Below are 19,922 nucleotides of genomic sequence, written 5' to 3' on the forward strand. Positions count from 1 at the left end.
AGCTCAAACCAGTGTCCTTTTCTTAGACATACAACCCTAAATTGTCAAAGTGTTGTGCAGGGATTTAGCCGTGTGACTCCCATTAACATCAATAAGAGTCGCGCAGCTAAATCCACGCGCTGTGCTTTGAAAATTTACCCCACAGTGTACATCCCAGGGTGCTGAAAGGATTAAAGTATTATATAGTAAATTCTCTCTTTGAGGTGCAGAAAATAAACAGAACTCTTCTGGTTTGCTCTAAAAGGCTATCTGTGCATGACTGCTGTGCGTGCATCTGAACTTAGAAAGGTCTATAAAATATTACAGAATCAAAGCTTGTATAAAATATTACAGAAGCTTGTAGGATACTTTCTGTAGAGTAAAGCAATTTTGCAAGAGCAACTAAATAATGGAAATCCTTAGAGTTCCCTCTTTATCTTAAGTCATAACTCCTGCACTATGTCCACCAGGAAAAATCTTCCCCTCTATCCTGAGAGAGAGTGCAGTCAGTCACAACCCACTGAAGGACTGCCATAGCCTCTTTGGTCCCAAAGGTAAAGCTCTAATGTCATATGAAGCTCAACTCCAAACTCCCTGATCACATAAACTGTTTGTTGGCTCACAGTTTGTCTTGACTCTAATATGAGTCAACGAATTCATTCAATGAACAGTCGAGGTAGGGAGAACACAAGGAGGGAACGGCAAAGATAGAGAATTGCCTTGAAGTTGACCCTTACTCTTACAAGCAGAATAGATCTCTGTATGTCACCTCTACTTTTCCAGAGGTATTCTGGAAGGCCTGCATCCTCTTATGCTTTAACCCAAAAGCCTTTGCCTTCATGCCTCACCACCAACGCAGACTCACCCTGCTATAGACAGGTCAGTCACAACATAAAGATGAGAAAAGCCTCTTCCGTGAAGGCTAGCCAGTACACTCATGACTTTCCCCACTAAAGAAAAATGTGGATCCAGTCAATAAACTGCACGTAAATTGTGGCAGATGACATGCATACACACAGTTTAAATGCAGCAGCAGTTCAGACTTAAGACTGTGTTCAGATCATCTCTACCAAGGGTTGTGATAATATAGTGAAAATAATCATATTGATCCAAAGGAGTAAAATACCAATACAGACATATTATACTTTGCTTATTGCTCATTATTGTTGTTTTACTTCTGTAGCTAAATGATAGCTTCAGTGAAAGCTACTGAGAAGGACTCGTTTTAGAAGCATTGTCTTTCTAAGCAAAATATAGAAGTGAAAACTTAAATACGGAATCATAGAATTATAGAATGGCTTGGATTGGAAGGGACCTTAATGATCATGTCATTGACAAAGATGTTAAAACAGCACCAGTCCCAATACTGACCCATTAGGAAGACCACTTGTCATCTGTCTCCATTTGGACGTTGAGTCATTGACCACAAATCTTTAAGTGCAACCATCCAACCAATTCTCTATCCACTGAGCAGTCCACCTGTCAAATCCATGTCACTCCAATTTAGAGACAAGAATGTCATGTGGGACAGTGCCATAGGACAGAGTACAAAAAAAAAGGTGTGAAGTTTCTGAAGACAGCGTGGTCATTCCAAGTCAAATGGGCATTGAAAGTGTATGTGTGAGGTAAGTAGAAAGTTCAGTATATTGTGCAAACTGAAAAATTCTTCAGAACAGAGGGGAGGATAAATACTTCTATCCTCAAAGTAACTGTGCCAGGCATTTACAGGCAAAAGCTACATGTCACTGTACTGTCAACAAGCGAGGAACATAAAGGTCCCAAAAGTCTATTTGCTGTGTGCATTGGGCATATTCCCAGCAGATTTTGATAATAAGGTGGCAAAAGTTGTTTGGCCTTCTTGTGGGACATTCACTGTGATGCACTATCTCAGAGATCACCATTACCTTACAGATGAGGAAAAAAAAAGCTATCTGCAATGTATGTTGACATCAACTGAAATGAAAATTGAGACCATGAGATTCAAGAATAAGAGACGGGCAGCTTGAACGTAATGCAGAACAAAATATAGAAATTTTTGTAATTAAAGCTGACAAACAGCTAGTGGACACAGAAGAGAAGGAACTATTCTATACTGAGAGGGTATCTCTTGGCCTTCATATGGAAAACAGTTGCAAAACAGGAAAAAGTTATCACAACTGGTTAATTTGTCCTGTTATCTTTAATGTCTCCCTTTTTTATTGAATTAATATTGGAAATTAAGAATTCTACCTCTAATGAATCATAATATTGATATTCAATTGTAGCAGGTCTTCCCTTTGAAATATCAGAAATTACATTTTTTTTCCCTGAAGAACAAAAGTAAAGTCTAAAGAATTATATTTCCATGTTTTTATATACTAGCTAGGTTTCTTTTTAAGACAAATCTATTTCAAAGACTTTATACCCTAAAAGCAAGCACTAGATCTATATACAAAAAACAAATCCACAAAAAGTATTTTTGGACTCAGTGATCCAATTGGAGATTTTCTATGACAAACCATGATGAAAAGTATGAACAAAAACTGCCTCAGAGACAAAGGAAAATGTTACCTGAGGTTTTTGTCTGCCAATGGCTGGCAAAGGCTGTGCTGTGGAGAAAGTTGGAGGTCTTTTACAAGTTGGCCAGTCATAGAGCTCACAGCCAAAGGGACTCCTAATTTGCTGTCTTCTGTGGCTCAACGGCTTTGATTTCCGTAGCAGCAGTTCCATTGGATGTGGGGATTTTCTGAATGGTGAATTGTAGATACCTGCAATCTGAGCAGAACATGGGATTATCTTTGACTTTCACTAACTTAGAACTCATTCTTGCTTTTATTCCATAGATCAAAACAATTAAAACCCCTATATAATAAACAGTTCTACACAATTTTTCTGACAATCACTGACATGGGATCTACACCTTAAATACATCTCTACACATCGCATTACAGTTACAAAAGGGTTTAGATAGGATAATGTGCAGCATAATCTGGGTTTCAGCCCTTCAAATGGGGGTAACTTTCATTTTATTGAAGAAAGTTTTCTGTATCTCAAACCTGTGGTTTTTTTCAGTTACATTCAATCTTCCAACTCCCACAGCAGCAAAGACACATGCCAATTTTCCCTTAAAAAATAATTAAAAGTGCACAACTTTGCACCTAGCTTTAAAGGCAAACTATTATAACTCCCTTGAAAATCAAAGTTTAATTTAAATGCCAATTTAAATGCCTGTGCACAATAGGAACAAAAACATATTACCTGCTTTTTCCAAACACATACTTAAATAGTAAAATAAATGCTTATGCAAGGGAACAAAACTCTTGTCCCTTTAAACTCTGTGATAGCTGACTCAGAATGTGGGCTAAGACAGTGACAACTGCAGCATTTTTAGAAGTAGAACTAAGTGATTATTAAAAGGGGAATACAAGAAAATGTATGGAATACCAAAACCCAGTAACTGCTTTTATTTTCAACACAACATTCACATTAAATTCCTGTAACTATTCAAAAGTCTTAAGCTTCAGAAGTACAAGAATTGTGAAAAACAAAAATTTAGAATAAAATAAATATGCTCAATTGTGAATTAAACTGAAAGATTTGTTCTTCACTGAATTTGATACTTCATTTTTTAAGATACATCATTAATTGCATCACTAGTGTGATCTAATACAGCAATTACTACTATAAAATATACATTCCAAATTCTGAAGTAGTAATCTATATCATTAAGTATCTGTGAATATCTAGTAGGTGAAAATTATGTGACAGACTGTTCCCAAATCGTTACTGTAAATGCAGGGATTTTATCAGTTGTAAATAAACAATTCTCAAATAGACATATGTGAGTACAATGAATTAATTATGAACTGTTAAACTTGTGCACCATATTGCACAAAGCCCCTAAATCTCCTATAAGACAGATGATATATGCTTAAAATACACATGGCAAAAATTAAAGACACCAAGTTGCTTTAAGGATAACTATATTTTCTACAACAGTATACTCTGACTATTTTTAAGATTTTTGAAGTAGATGTGCTCAGTTAAGATATATTGTCCTTTTATCATCATTTAAATTGCTAAGAAGTACTGAATAAAAACAGTAGTTAAAGAAATCAGTTTCATGATGCAGGGAAAGGTAAGGAAAAGAGTAAATCTTGCATTTCTCCTTTGGAACACTACTGAGGACCCAGAAGAAAATCTAAGTAGAGCATCATTCTCCTTATAAAGTATGAATCTCTTGGGGCTGAGAGAACTGAACACTCCCCAGTTAGCTCTAATATATTTTTCATTAACATATTCTACTGGGAAGTTCCAATTTCTTTTGTCAGAACAGTCAAATAAGGCCAATACCAAACCTACTATTTAATGGACAAAAATACTCAGAGATGGTAGCTTACTGAAAATATTGCTGAACTATTCAAAATTTTATGGTCTATGTTCTTCAGCATGTAAGTGATATGGCCCTAATGACAATTTATTTTGGTTCTTTGATGTACGTTCCTCTCTTAGTGCAAACCCTATCAACTATTCCATACACTGCCAGTCTAAATGTGTAATGGGAAAGAGGACATGAACAAAGATACACTGAAGAAACATGTATGTCAAACAACCACTAGCTGTTCATTCAGCTCCTCAGGTTGCCAAACTAAAATGTCAGGGATCAGTGCTTCAGAGAGCAGGCAAGCAGAAGCACTGGAGTGAATGCATAATTGCACACCCATCTTTATGATTTGGAAAATCCAGCCACATCTTAAAACTTTGATTCTACAAGTCTGGCTTTTACTCACATAAATATCTCATAAGGTGACCTGTTACGTGAACATTAGTTCCATATGTTGTCTCAGGCTTTATTGCACTAGTCCACAACTACTGAATGCATTTACATTTGTTGCACAAGTTCTCTTAAATATAAAAAGCCACAGTCAAGGTCTTTCATACAAATTAGATTCCATGCCTGAGACATACAAAGCAACTTTATGCCGTGGTTAAGATAGCCCTTTGCCCATTAGTCCTATCACAGCCAATGGATCTGTCTACTTTCTGATCAATGGAATTCTTATCTTCACTCTGTGGATAACAGTAAAATAAGAGTGATTGCCTGTGACAACCTTTTTTTCACATTTCTCTGAACTGCTTATTGCATTGTTACTTTACCATTTCACCCATTCCTACACCATCTATGTTCAGCTGTTGTATCCTACCTAATGTGGAGACTATGTGTCCTAGCCACATTATATGTCTGATGAGTTTTGTAGCTAGTGGAGAGATATTGCTCTATCATGGTACCTTGGTGACACACGTTTTGTAGAAAACTACAACACTGAAAATGTAAATGTAAATTTAAATGTGTTCCAGAAGAAAAACATCTTCTTGTGCAACGCTGAGAATTAGGATCATTTGGAATAATATAATAGTGACTCACTGAAGTTGATGGGCATGGATTTGTTGATCAGTAGCAAATCCTGATGAGGGCTGTATTTGCCCTGAATTTACACCACTTTTCAAGCTTCTTGTTTAAAGAAGAATATTTAAGAAAAAAAAAGCTGAAAGGCAAGTTGGGTAGGAAATTTTAACAAAAATTAAAAAAAAACATTTCAATCTCCATAGTACAGGTTTGGTTTTGTTGTTGTTGTCTAATATGTTTTTTGGGGTTTTGTTTCCTCAAAATGGAAAAATATATCATCTTAAATAATTTAAGGATTTTTTCTCTTGAGAATTACAGGAAAGAATCACTTAAAAGTGATTTGCTGTCTGTGAAATGGTGTTGCTTCCATTAGTCATATTTAGAGCAAGTATCAATGTCTCCATGAATGTAACGGCTTTCTGAAGCTGCATTTTGCAATCTGTACTGAGATACTATGTGTATTTGACTTGACTTGTTTTAGTTTGAATGTTTGGCAGTAAAAAAAAAATAGGTCAAGCTTTGTGAAATGCTGCTGAATATCTCAAGTGGCACAAATAGAATTGGAGTTAAGCACTTTTAATGACACCAAAATTAGTCATCATAGATGTAGGAATCCAGTGATTCAGTGTCTTTTGAACTATTATTGCTGAAAAGGTCTCTTAACAGAGAGTCATCTTTTGATTTTCTTTTACACACTTTCAGGTTAAAAATCTACAGATATTGGACGATTAATGAAAACAGATTTTGAGCTTCAGTGAGGCCAGCTGGACACGCTAGAAGGTGTTGCTACTTCTACAGTTGAAAGTCTTTGCAAGATCTGGACCAACATTGATTATTAATTGCATTTTTAAATAAAATTAATTAATTTACATTTTAATTATATATGTTCAGGAATTCGAACAGACAGAGAACAGAGCAATCAGCAGAATTAGTACCTAGACAGATAAAATTAACACTAATTAACTCTAAATTTCCCTAAGTTGGTGGTAAGGTTTTAGAACTAGCTTTAACATCGGAAAAGTGTGATAGAAGGAACAAGGGGATTAGTTTGATTCTACATTCCAGTGCAGACTAACCTCTGGCAAAATTCCTTCCCTTCATTTCTAAATCTCTCTACAAATTAGAGTCTGATTTTTATAATTTCTCACACACGTGCTGTGCAATCATGGATGCCCTATTCACTCTGTCTTCTGCTAGTAGTGTGCAGAAATCTAAGAATTTGAGGGTCAAAGCACATGGTACTTAATAAATTTGCATATCTTCTTGAGATCAGTACAACATATTAAAAGTGTTATTTCATCTTTTCCCTACTTTAATACAATATTCTCTCTACTACAAAACCACTGTACTTAATGCTGCTTTTTCAGTGGCAGAAGAGTATCTGTCATTACCTCATAGTGTGATTCCAATATTTTCCCCAGCTTTGGTCCATAAGAAAATACGTTACCCCCAAAAATATTATGACAGATTATAAAGAGTACCTTTTGTCTGCAGGGAGAATGACACATTTTTCTGTACCGGTGTTCTTGACAACTAAGAAGGGCCTCTGTCAAGGCCAGCTTTCTGAGAGTTCATTTCCAGGAACAATTTTCTAAAGTGACAAACACTATGGGGAAATCTGTGCTAACTGTTAAAAAACCTACAACTGAGTTATTTGCAGTACTGTCATGGTAACTTCCACCTCAATAAGACTAAAGAAATATCAGGAGGGGACTCTGCTAATAGCTTCTTGCTGACCTCCTTGCATCAGGCCCTTCTGGTGAATGGTGGTCCAGTGGTGAATATGGCAAATGAGGTGTGAAAGCACAGATTTTATCTTTTTTTTTTAAGACTATGGTTCTGACTCGTCAGGGAAAATAAAAAAAAAAAACCCAAAGTAAGAAAAAAAGAAATGAGTTATACAATAGATATATTTTTCCCCTAGAATTCTCTGCCTCAGACTTTCCATCATGGAAACCCAAGCGTGACCTGGAATATTAATTGTGTCAGGTCAAGCATACTGGCAAATGTACCATTTGTTACCCAGTCATCCTTAGCATTACATTAATATTTTGAATCATTTTGCATTTCTAACACTCTGTCATTTAGTTTCCTCCTAATAATTTTCTTATCTTTATAAATAATGGTGGCATATAAAGAAAGAAAAAAAATCACAGGAAAACAAATATTAATTTAGTGAACATTAGCAAATAAAATATTTGGGGGAGGGGAAGGCAGGTGTTATATTTTGTATTACTTCCACCTCTAATCCTATATTTACTCTGTAATGTAGAATATCCCCTTTTGTCTTTTCCTGTTTATCATTTCTATATGGAGAGAAAGACTTAACTGCTTTTCCCCTGAATACAACAAAGAAATTATTAAGGAGCTTACCTTAAAAGATAAGCTATGAAGAAAGGAAGCAGCAAAGGAAATGGAAACAAGGAAGGAAGAAAGGAAAGAAAAAGATACAGGTAGAAAGGGAAAGACAAGGCCGTGTTGACTATGCTAGGTAGTTCCTCAGAAAACACTGATGATCCCAAATGGTATAATAAAACGTGAACAATTTTAGATGCTGCAGTTTTTATATACGAATGAATAATTTCTTATTCTTCCTCATTTCTGGACTTAGCTTTTAAAGTCTAGATATAAAATTCCAAACAAATTATGACCTAATAGACACAGTGCATCTACTGCACTGAAAATAATTACACACATGCAAAATTAAAAATTGATGAAGTTGAGCTGACAATAAAATGTAAGCATGACATAAATAGAAAGTGTATCCTCATATCTTTAAAATGTTTTTTACTGTAATTGAATGAAACAATAATAAAGGTATGCTCTATTTTAATTATTCTTCCATATCAACACTGAAGGTCTGAAATGATCAACACATATTACAAATATAAATGTTTCATTTAACAGTTATTTAATCTTGAAAAAAATAGCTTTGAGAGAGGAAGCCTTTGCAACTAATTGACTCAATTAGGACCTAAATAAAGTCCTGCTTTCTCACTCTGTTTTTTTAATGAGGAGTTAAAATAAGAAGGAAAAGACTTCAACAAAGTAGGGACTTAACTTGAAAATCCTTCTTTGCTCCATTCTAATTTGGAAAAAAACTAAGCCTGCTGAGTGAAGAGCTAAGAGATCTTTAAAAGCCATAAAAGTAAAAGCATGAAGGAGAGCTGTGAATGAAATATTTGCTAGAGATGAGATTGCTGAATCAACACTGACCAGTGCACTTCATCATAATTATCAGGACATACTACTGCCAGGGGATTTATAAAAATCCCACTCAGCAAATAATTGCCCTGCTGTTAGGAGATAGTCGGAGTGTTAACACACTGTCACAGTCCAGCGTTTAGTAAGATATTCAACATTCAATTACTCTTGCTGAGAACTAAAAGGAAACATGATCATTTCTCAGCTACTGCAGTTATGCTTCCACATGAATTCCAGTGAACGATCTTGTTAATCCCCAGATATGGTTCCTCTAGGAGGTAAAAGAAATACCTTAAAACATTAATGATTCACAAGGAAAATACGTGTTTAAATGATGCTGCAACTATGTCTAAAAAAGAAAAGGAATTTAAAATTTCTAAATAACTTTTATTACGGGCTGCCAGAATATTCCATGTGTAGCAGAAATTAAGGGATAATAACTTAAATATGAAACCGATTGAGGAAAGAGACATCCACAAAAATTCTGTAATACTGTTCTTTCAACAAGTATAATAAAATTCTGCCTATGACTCAAATTTGAAACATCACAACATTTAAGCCATGTTGGAATGCATACTATTAGGAATATTTTGTGATTTTTCTAACTAATATGAGCATATTTCTATGTTAAAAATTAAGAAATACAGTGTAAACCTTTTTCAGGTGTTGGAAAAATACCACAGAATGGTTCAACACTCCAGTTCGAGACAAAATTTCCTTACCATGGCTGAGAATAGGAAAAAAGTTACCTAGCTTTATAAATGTAGGTTCAGTTCTAACTGAGTCCATGGTAGCCCTTAGGCCTGTTCCTGTAACCCTTATAAAAAATATACTTTTAAGAATTTAATCTAAATAAGAATTGGAGGGCCTAGCCTTTTACTGTACCAAAGGTATTTTAGCTTTTTTTGAGATACTGGTTTTAAGCAGAGACTGAAGAATTCATAAATGAGTGATGAGTAGTGTATATACTTTCAAGTGGGATTAATTACCTGTCTTCTCCTTAATATATATTGTTTAAACAGAGTAATAGAAACATTAATTATTGTTATTCTGCCTTCATATTGTAAAGTTTGGTTCAGTCCTTTTAATTTGTGAAAGGCATGCTTGATATCAAAATAATAGCGCAATCACATTTTAAATGCACATTTTTAAGTAAACTATGCTGCAATTTTATGGACTATACAATGAGTTATAAAGGAAACATTCAAGTCCAGTATCCTGGCCACAGTCCATAAAGTCAAACTCTAAACTTTCACAGACACTAAGTTCAATTGCAAGAAACAAAACTGTAACTGAGTCTCCAAACAGGTATCAACTGCTGGGGCACTTAGGCAACAAGACAAAAGAGAAACAAACTCTTAGTTTAATGTATGGATCACTGTGACAGCCCAGCAAATGCACAGGCATCTCAAATACATATCCACCTTTCATTGATTCTCCCTCTGAATGAGGCTTACTCTGTCAAATCTAATTCTCATGCAGGCTCTTGATGACTTGACTAGATCAGGGGTAATAACTCGAACAAGTGAGTGATGGTTTGGGAAACAATACTCTTATGATGAAGACACAAAACAGAGACAGAGCATTCTAAGTTCTCTTGCTGACTTCTCATATGACTTTGAACTGATTTCAAAACAAGCAGTAAAAAATGCATTTTAACTTGCTTAATCACTTCATTTTTAAAATAGGAATAGGAACTTCCATTACTGCTATAATTTTTTCTCTAAGAACTGCTGGGGTGAGTATGAATGGATGATGCTGGATGATGTATAAATTCTAGGAATCTCTGAAAAACAAGCTGTTTCTGCAACCACCCTATCTAAATGGGAATTAAAGAGCTTAGTCTGAACAATAATCTCTGAAGGTGATTTTATTCTTCCATGTCTCAGTAACCACATGTGAACACACAGACGGTATTTCCTTACTTCACAAGGTTATTTTGAGCCTACAATTATTTATGCTTGTGAGAAGTTTTCAGAGCCTTAACAGACTTATTTAAATGCATGATACTATTTATATCTTTAAAAATAAAACTCCATCTATCGTTATTGTCATAATGGAAAAGATAAGCCTTGTAAGAAAAAATCAACTCAAAATTTACTCCTTTTCTTGCTGGATTGAGAAAATCCTTGCAATTATACCATTTAGTATCTTTGGATTTGTAACATCAGGAGTTACTTACAATGATATATCAGTAGACAAGAGAAGATCTTCTTAATGTATATAGGTGGCAATCATAAGGAAATTTCCTTTGTTAACAAAATAATAGCTCAGTAGAGAATTCATTCACTTCTCCAGAAATATACATATGCAAATAAACAACATTTCATTGTTATTCATTGTTTCATATGTCTGTTGTATTGTGCTTACATATGAATATTCCTTCATGGACATATATTCTGACAGATTTATTAAACAATTTTTTATAGTAAACCTGTAGGATTAGACATCGATTAAAAACTCAAAAAGTGGCACTATGTTTAACAAAGCAGTCTTCATTGTGATCAATAAACAATAAGTTGAAGGCTTAATGAATGGTCTTAATATTGTATACAAGGAATAATAAAGAAGAGAGAATAGAGCTGTTTACATTAGATTAGAAAAGGTAGTCAGAAATTAGAAGAGTGATGTAATAAAAAAAATGAAAAGATGAAGATTTTGTTAAAAGATTGATGAAATATAAGAACTGGAAGCAAAGAAAACATGCAGATAAAGAAAACGATAGATGGAGGAAGATATACAGTTTTCATCGTGTCTGTTGCAGGACAGACATTTCCCAAATTAACAATACATATTAGCATTAAATATAGAATAAACTGTGGAAGTTAATGAAAGAACTTTACCATTATACTATTCACTTGGCTAAGAGCTGAAAAACAAAAGAATTGGTGTGTACATCATTCATCTTGAAGTCTCATTAAAGCAAGGATACCATCGGTGCCATTTCTTAATCAACAAGAAGGTTTGCTGTTGAGAAATGTAAGGCATTTTATCTTCATGGCTTTTCCCATGCCATTCCTAACCTATCTCTTGTTATGCACTTATCTCTTACTTAGCATGTGCTTCTTCTGATATGATAGTTTCAAAAATTACCTAAGCAAGACCATACATCACAACAAACTTGTATAAATACCAGATGGACTACCATAAATCAACAAAATTTACCACAGTAACAAATTCAGGAATGTCAGTGGAGCTCCATTCTGTGCAAGTGTGTGCGAACATGGCCCTGTATGTGAGCTATTTAGTTGATATTTGCACTACATTGTAATTTCCTTGTGTTATAGATCTTCCTTAAATGTGTGGACCACAGCATACACAAAGCCAACATTCAATGTATAACTCACCCTTACCAGTTTTCTAACCCTGCAGCAATCCAACCCTTTGCCGCCCCAGTTGACAGTAATACACAAAATGTGGTCATGTTTTTCTAAGATCTCAGCATGCACAATTTTGATAGATCACACAGCTTGTCCTTTAAACTCTGCCATTAATCCTACCCACAGGAGTTGAGCAAGAAGTTTATTGTATAGAAAAAATCCACACGAATAGAGATTATGCAATTCAGATGCTGAAAAAGACAGTTTAAGTACAGGGACAGTCTAGCTAGTGGATTTTTAAATGACTAATGCTAGATGCAGAGATGCTATACTCTATAAGAAATGGCAGATACAGAGATGCTGCTATGCTCTAATAACATATGCTTAGTATGAGTGACATGGTTAGTAACAAGCTATTTAGAAGCAGCTCTGAGAAATATTGCCATGTCTACATGGACGTGCCTTTAAACAAATAAGCTTGCAGAGGATCAATCGGAAAACAGTACTCAAACTTTATGTCTTATTGTGTTTAATCTCCTTCTAATGACAGATGATTTTTCAGTGTAAACTCTCATTTCTGCGCACAGATATCCAATTATCAAACAAAACGAAATGATTTTATAATAAGCAGCTTTGGGGGAAAAGAGAGTTTGTAATATTGTTGTGGAGCATACTTAAAATTATTAAATTTGTTCTAATTGTAAGCTCATTCACTCATTATCTTCAAAAAACAGGATGTAAATATCTTGTTTTCTGGAAAGTGCGGTAAAGGTAGAAATTATTGATTTCTGTTGGAAGCACTTTCACTTAGAATGAAACTTAGGAGAAGAGTGAATGGAAAGGAAGTACTTTCCACTGACACTGGGAAGAAATACATCTGAAATGCATAGTCATCTATTTCTTATAGGAAGTAGGTTATGGTGCAAGCAAATAGCACTTCCCAATTTTCTTCCATTGTTTCCTAACCTACAGAGTTACCCTTTTCTGGGCATGAATATTGCTACGCTTGCCATCTTAGTTTTGACTTTCATAGTACCTGACCTCCCTAGGGAGACAACCATCCCTTCTTAGATTAAAAAAAATAGGCAGATTGAAAAGGATACGAGTAAAACTGGACAATCTACAGAAGCTGTAAACTTCATCACTAAATGATCTTGGCAGGATGTGCATCAGACAGGTTCTGGAGGTATATATGGCCTTCAAACACATGCCTTCCTTTTACATCACCATGATACTGTGTTGAGCAGTAGAATTACAGTCCTCAGTGTTCCTTTTATAAAGGGCAAGAGGTGAAGTCAAATTATAAGAGAACTAAAGGTTTTTAATTGTGCGCACAAATCACTTAAAGGTCATTTTTGGAATTCAGACCCAGTGGAACTAAACTTCTAGAAGTAAATATTTTTTTTTTGTTCAGGTACAATGTCTTCCAGAATCACAAACAGCCCAGATACTGTCTGCTTTCAGTTTACCTTACTTTGTCCTTCTTTTTGACAGAAACATTAAGTAACATTAACTGAGATACCTTTCGAGTGAACTGAGATTGTGTGTATAGTGCCCCATGAGGCACAGGAGTCGAATGATTTTCCTATAGCAAATACCTATGAATAGAATGATACATCTGGCTTCCAATGTGAAAGTGAATACATGAAGAAGACTTGCTGATCAAACATACCTGTCACAAGTACTGTAAGAAGGATTTAATGTAAATTGAGAATCCTTTGGAAATAATATTTTATAGAAACAGAACACTGTAGCAGGAAGAGCTTTATATAGTAATGCTATTTAAATGTAGCTGCAAGCCTGCCTGAGAGCTCAGAAAGCTCACTCTCGCCTCTAATTTAAATGGGATTTTTTATGGTACAAGCTTTGGAAAGTAGTCAGAAATATCTGACTTCTTGGCAGAGAAGTGATGAGTGGATATTAAACACCCATGGATAGGTGGGGATGTTCAGTGATTGAGGCACCTACATTAAAAAAAAATTAACCATTTTAGTTCATCTTCAGGAAGTATTAGTACTTATAATGAATGATAATTTTATCCCCTGAATGTTTTAGAGACAGGATAATAAAATTACAACAGTAAAGAGGGAAGAAATAAAATCTAAAAGGTAAGAGCTAATTCATTCTTCATGCTAGCTCAGTCCTTGGCCTTTCATGAACAGACACTGCCAATAGTAACAAATTATGTATAATCATTTTGTGATGTGGACTGTTCACTTGGGACCAAGCTCAAACGTCCAGACTTTCAGCCTTTTGTCTTAAACCGTGGATCTGAAGTTCAAAGGCCAGAGCTTTATCCACTGAGCCCTCACCTTTATAAGAATAAAACTGTCAGGTGTCCAGAGAGAGGGTGGGTGTCAAACAGTGTCATTTTAGACCAATTGTTTTTCAAGTCCTTACAGGACAGCACATTAGGTTAGAAGCAGTTGTGCCCTCTGAGTATTCATCAGCCTGTTCCAGGAATGATTTTGTGGCTTTTTTTCTTCCTCATTTAGAGCATTTAACACCTGATGTAATAGAATTAACTCCTGATTTCCAGTAGTGTAGAAAGGGGACAAATAGAGTCAGTGCAATGTTTATGAATTGCCACCTCCATTGACAGGAAAATGTAATAAAAAAGTACCTTAGCATTGAATAAAATTTGAATTTAAAATATTTTACTTTATGAGCTGATGAACACAAAACAATGACTGATACAATTGATAAAAGTAATAAACTTTTGAATTCTACAATAACTACAGAAAATCAAAATGTAACTGGTCTGAAAAACAAAAGCTGAAAGGTAATCTTGGGGCATGTTTTTTGCTACTTTTATACTTAAAGGCCCTAATCCAGAGTCTATGGAAGTTTGCTAAATGAATCCCACTACCCTAAAGTGGAATTGCTTATGCTGTACGTATACTACACAAAGAGACTAAGTATGGAAAAATTCAGTTCTCATTGTTGAAATTAGAACTTTTCACTGTTACTCACTTGTTGCTAACATTTCCTTCCTCCTCACAGAATTATTTTTACCAAGTTTTTTTAAAATTGTTTTCTATAGTGCTAAAATGTTGAATAGTTACTGTCTCACATGTTTATGTCTCCCTGGAAGGGGTTATCCCAGTCACGACAAGCTCCATTAAAATTACTTCCTTATTTTATAACATCAGTTATTAAATCCCTACAAGTAATCCCTTCCAATGCATTCAATGGGAATAAATATGGGCAAATATCAACCTTGTGTCTAAACACATTAGCATCGACTAAACAGAGAAATGGTGACACATTCAAGTAGGCACTGAAAACTGAAGGAACTACTGCAATCCAAAAAGAGAACTCATGCCTTGTAACTAGCAGTTACTAAAAGATGTCATAGATTTTGTAACTTTTACAACAAAAAAATGGCCTATTCCACATGGGCTTTGTTCTTCTCTTGCAGCTCTAAATTATCTAGAAGCTTACAAGCAGTATCTGTTCACAAAGTGCCAAAGGATATCAGAAGAAACTGCATGGAGTGGAAGAGGCAATCCACAGAACCTCACAAAATTGTAGAGATAGAATAAGGCACTTTGCAGTTGAATATTCTGCTGTAATGGAATACCAGAGACAGTATATGCTGTGACATGACTATGCTGCAAAACAATATTGTAAGGAGTACGAGTGAACTTGGTCTCCTAAGGAAGCATAATTTGAGAGCTAGTTAGCGTCATGGGCCTAGATCTCTTATTGCGCTCTCTCCGTTTAGGTTATGCCTTCTCTGAGTATGAAAAGAGGCAGGAAACGAAGGAATACAGAGGCAAAAAGTGAACAACTTGATAATCCAAAAAAAGAAAGCCTTACAACAAAATGCTACAAGTTCTTCAATGAACAATTGCTGGAAACTAGGAGTGTATTCTTGGCATGTCATTATACTGCTCCATTTCCCCATTTTATTGCTTTTCCCCAGGTACATGTTGTTGGCCACTGTCAAAGATAAAATGCTGGGCCAGAGGTGCCTTCAGTCTGAGTCAGTTAGATGTTCTAATTGATCAGAGCTCAATGGAAAGAAGATCCTGTACATAAATCAAGAGTAGGGATACACACACAACTCCATGATTAATTTGTGTCAAAGTCTCAATAGTTCAAGCATTCAGATAGATAGAACAGAAGATCCTGCAGATCAGAGGAGCGTATTAGCTCATCTAATCTCAGCACGATTTATCACAGAGCAGAAAGTCCAGGTTTGGAAATGAGGCTGGGACTCAGTCCACCAGCCAGAGCAATGATAAGCTTAAGTGATGCATGTATAACATTCACAATAATGTCAAAATGTTTTGTAATTGTGTGACAAAGCTTTTCTAGACATTATATCACACAGAACTTTGGCATTCTGAACTAGTTGTATATTAATTTCCTCTGACAAAAGGTAAATATAGTTTATCTGTTAAAAAACAAAGGAAAGTTGGATAAAACAGAACTAAAATTCTCTTTTACCTCACTCAGTACTGTTGGCTGTATGGGAAAAAACTATAGAGTAAAGGGAAAAGATTTGTTGCTCTGCTGATTCTCCAATTCTTTTCTCAATGACAGGAGAAACTGTAACAGCAAAAGGCTGAAGACTGTTTCCACAGGAATCTTTTCCTGGTGTCAATGGCTTTACAAGACACACACCAGTCCACTCCTTCCACCACTTCTCCTGCTCTGGCTCCTTTCAGTTACCACTGCCTTCTGCTCCACACCATACTGTGGACTTGAAGGCCCTCCACCTGGGTAGCAACAGTAGAGCTAGCTGCACCTGACACGCTTGCTTCCACTCAGACTCATCTCAGCATTGCAGACAGTTTAATAATACAGGTCTGCATTCTAGCTTGATTTTTGATCTTTGGATTTAGTCTATTATATATTTAATTCTAATCATCATTGTAAGACAAAGGCCACCTGCAAAATTTCTTAGAAGACTGGAAATACCAATCACAGGAATCACACAACCACGTTTCAATAAAAGCAGTCTCTTCATATACACTTTTACAAAGTACCATCAACCTATTCAGTGATTCTAACTGTCATTGACCATAAACATGGTTCATCAGCACTTCGCAAAGGATGGCACTTTCTACAGATGTCAGCCTTGCAAATATGACAAAGAGCAGAAGTAAGAATTTATTCAATTATGGTGAATTTTGTTAACATAGGAAGGGGAACTACAGGGATATAGAAGGAGAATCTGCATAGGTGAACATGCTTATAACGGAAAAAAAACATTGAATAAGTAGTTAATTTATTAATGACAACTAAAAAAAAAGGATCATTACTACTGTAGTGGAAATAGCATACAGTGATTATGGACTAGTAAGAAAAAATTAATTTTTATAAGTTTCATGTCTCAATAAGAAATCACAATGTGGACCATGAAAAAACTGATAAAAACAATGACAAAAATACATCTGAACTGTTATTTCTGTTGTGCTACCAAAAAATAGCCTTAACAAAAGCAAAGGCTTCTTATATATGTACTGCAATTTTCATCATATTCACCATGAAGTCAGAATTTATAAGACTGTTAAGGTAAAACCAGACAGGGAAAACAGTTTTATATATTGTATATAAATTCTGGAATCTGAAATATAGAGGACTTTTTTTTGTAACAGAATTGAGTTTGGAAGCCTTGGAGTTGCCACCTCACAGATTTATTTCTTGCTGTATTTAACACTGTAATCTCTTGCATGGAGCAACCAGTACGTGGAGCAGAAATGTAACTTAGCACATGATAAGAAAGCATGTGCTTGGCTCTTGAGTGTTTTTGTAATTATGGGAATTGTATAGGAGAAACTTCCTTCAAACAAAAGAAGCTGTTGTGTGTAATGTTGTTTGACAAGCTATTGATAGTATTGGCATATATGATTGGTTAAAAGCTCCATATTTCAGAAGCATGAAGTTCTACAGCTCATGTTTTATTTCTCCAGACATTATTTGGCACCTACCTTAATTTAAATAAAATAAAAATTTACTTTCTTAAGTCTACTTTTATGCCTACAAATAGGGTTATATTGTATACGTGTTGCATAGATGTTATTGCTACTACAGAAAAAATATGTAGCTGGTTTTTAGTGAAGCAAAAAACTGTTCTGGAGTTGGTAAGATGCATAACATTGTACTTACACAGAAAGACAGTCAATAAGTATATTATTAATATATATTATTAACAGCAAATTAACATTATTACTGCTAGTATTATTATTTAGCATTATTTATTATGCAAATAGCCTAACTTTCTTTTCTTTAAGCTTCTTTGCTAAAATACTAATTTTTTTTATTCAAATGAACTGCTTTGTTCTTATGTGGATTAAAATGTTATTGCAAATGCAACTTATTTCTACAAGTAGCAATGAGAAATAGTCATATTTGGGTAAGTTTCTATACTCAGTCAACTATTTGCAAGAAGAATATAGGAAAAATGTAAAATATAGTAAAATACCAATTTTTAGCATCCAATGATTTCCCTGAACAACAGTTTCATAGTGAGGGTACTTAATATATACATGTCACAGACAGACACACGGCAGACAAAACAATTTAAATGTAGGATGTCTATGTTATATTTTGTAGGCAAATTAAATTCCTTGTTCCTGAGTTTAAAGCACGCGTACACTTATTCTGCCCATATTTGGAGCTGACTAGAAGCTGTGTAACTGCATTAATTCTTGAGCTAATATACCGTGGCTCTAACAGGGATAATTAGTTTGGGTTCAGCCCCATGTTATAGCTCCAGATTGGCTTGGAAAGTAATCAAAGAAATCTCACATCTGTCTATATAAGACTTTGTGTATGTATCTGCTACCAGCAACAACAAATAACGCATAATAATTCAGATTTTAATATCCATTTCTTTGTCACTTTTCTTTATGAGGTAACAGCTTATTTAAAAAATAAATGCTTAAATAGCAATGCAATGAATGAAAAAGACAAATCAGGTTGACTCCAACATAAGTCATACTAGACACTCCTGTACATTCATGACACTAGAATTCTTATTTTTCACCTTTTGAAATATAAAATAAAGCCAGCAATTAGGCATGGGCAAACATTATATATATGTATGTATATATATATAAAATTATATATAAATATAAATAAAAAAATCTGTGGAATAAGAAGAGCAAATTCTGCAAACAACAAAGGATTCAGACTTTAAGGCCAATAAGGATAACTGTATCATCTACTACATTGTTCAATGCTACAATGTTTGATCATCTACCTCTCTAACCTGTAACATGATTCTGAGATGGATGTCTGGGCATCACCTTCTAGGGAGTTGAAAATGGAATTTGACGTGCCTTTCTTTACTAAAGCTGAGGAGTAACAATCCCTTAATTCTATCTTTTAATAAGTAAACAACCTTTTCTCATCATTTTTGCCTATAGTAACACAAAAATATTTGAAACTATAGGATATATTTGAAACAGTTATTCCAAATACAGTTTTGCAGTGCTGTCCGTAGAACCCATCTGAACATCTGCAGCCTGGATGCATGGAAGTGGCTCAGCTCCATCATTGCAGCTCATTATGCATGGCAGGAAGGGGAGGAGATTACAGCAAACCTTAGCAGACCATCTCTACAATTCATTGGGCTTTAGTTACTATATGACTCTACAATACATCCAGCTCATCAACATCCTCTTTTTATTTGCTATGCCCCCTGCTTAAAACTTATAGTTTTTCCTTAACTCACTCTGAAGTGTTGACTTTTGCTGCCCGAGACATGAATAGACCATGCTCAGTAATCCAATTAACTATCCTTTGTAGACAGCAAGACACAGCTGTAGTCAGGTCAGAAGACGAGGCACATAGAGAGTAAAATGTCAGATATAGAACATCAAACCAGTAAATTCTGCACAGAAATAATTTGCCTGTGTCTTAGCAAGATATCAAATTCTATAGTTATGTGCAGTTGTGGAATACAGACTTTGATTGCAATAAATAGCCTACTTCATCTATATCTTTGATGTTTTCTGATTGTCTGTAGGTGTTACATTGGTTCCAACTCATTCATGCCTCAAAATACTACCTGCAAA

At 35.0% G+C, this 19,922-nt stretch overlaps 1 protein-coding gene across 3 annotated transcripts in view; it reads right to left on the reverse strand.

The window, feature by feature from the left end:
* SPATA17 (spermatogenesis associated 17) overlaps positions 1-19,922 on the reverse strand; it is an 89,635-nt gene that overhangs the window by 30,136 nt on the left and 39,577 nt on the right. For 2 of the 3 annotated variants that reach the window (XM_069851018.1, XM_069851016.1), the window contains one exon: positions 2,530-2,733. The exons of the other annotated variant lie outside the window; for it this stretch is intronic. In XM_069851018.1, coding sequence (XP_069707119.1) covers positions 2,530-2,733 — 204 coding nt within the window. The remainder of the gene's footprint in view (positions 1-2,529; positions 2,734-19,922) is intronic. 3 annotated transcript variants of the gene reach the window in all.

Source organism: Phaenicophaeus curvirostris, chromosome 2 (assembly GCF_032191515.1).
Source record: "Phaenicophaeus curvirostris isolate KB17595 chromosome 2, BPBGC_Pcur_1.0, whole genome shotgun sequence".
Taxonomy (NCBI): domain Eukaryota; kingdom Metazoa; phylum Chordata; class Aves; order Cuculiformes; family Cuculidae; genus Phaenicophaeus; species Phaenicophaeus curvirostris.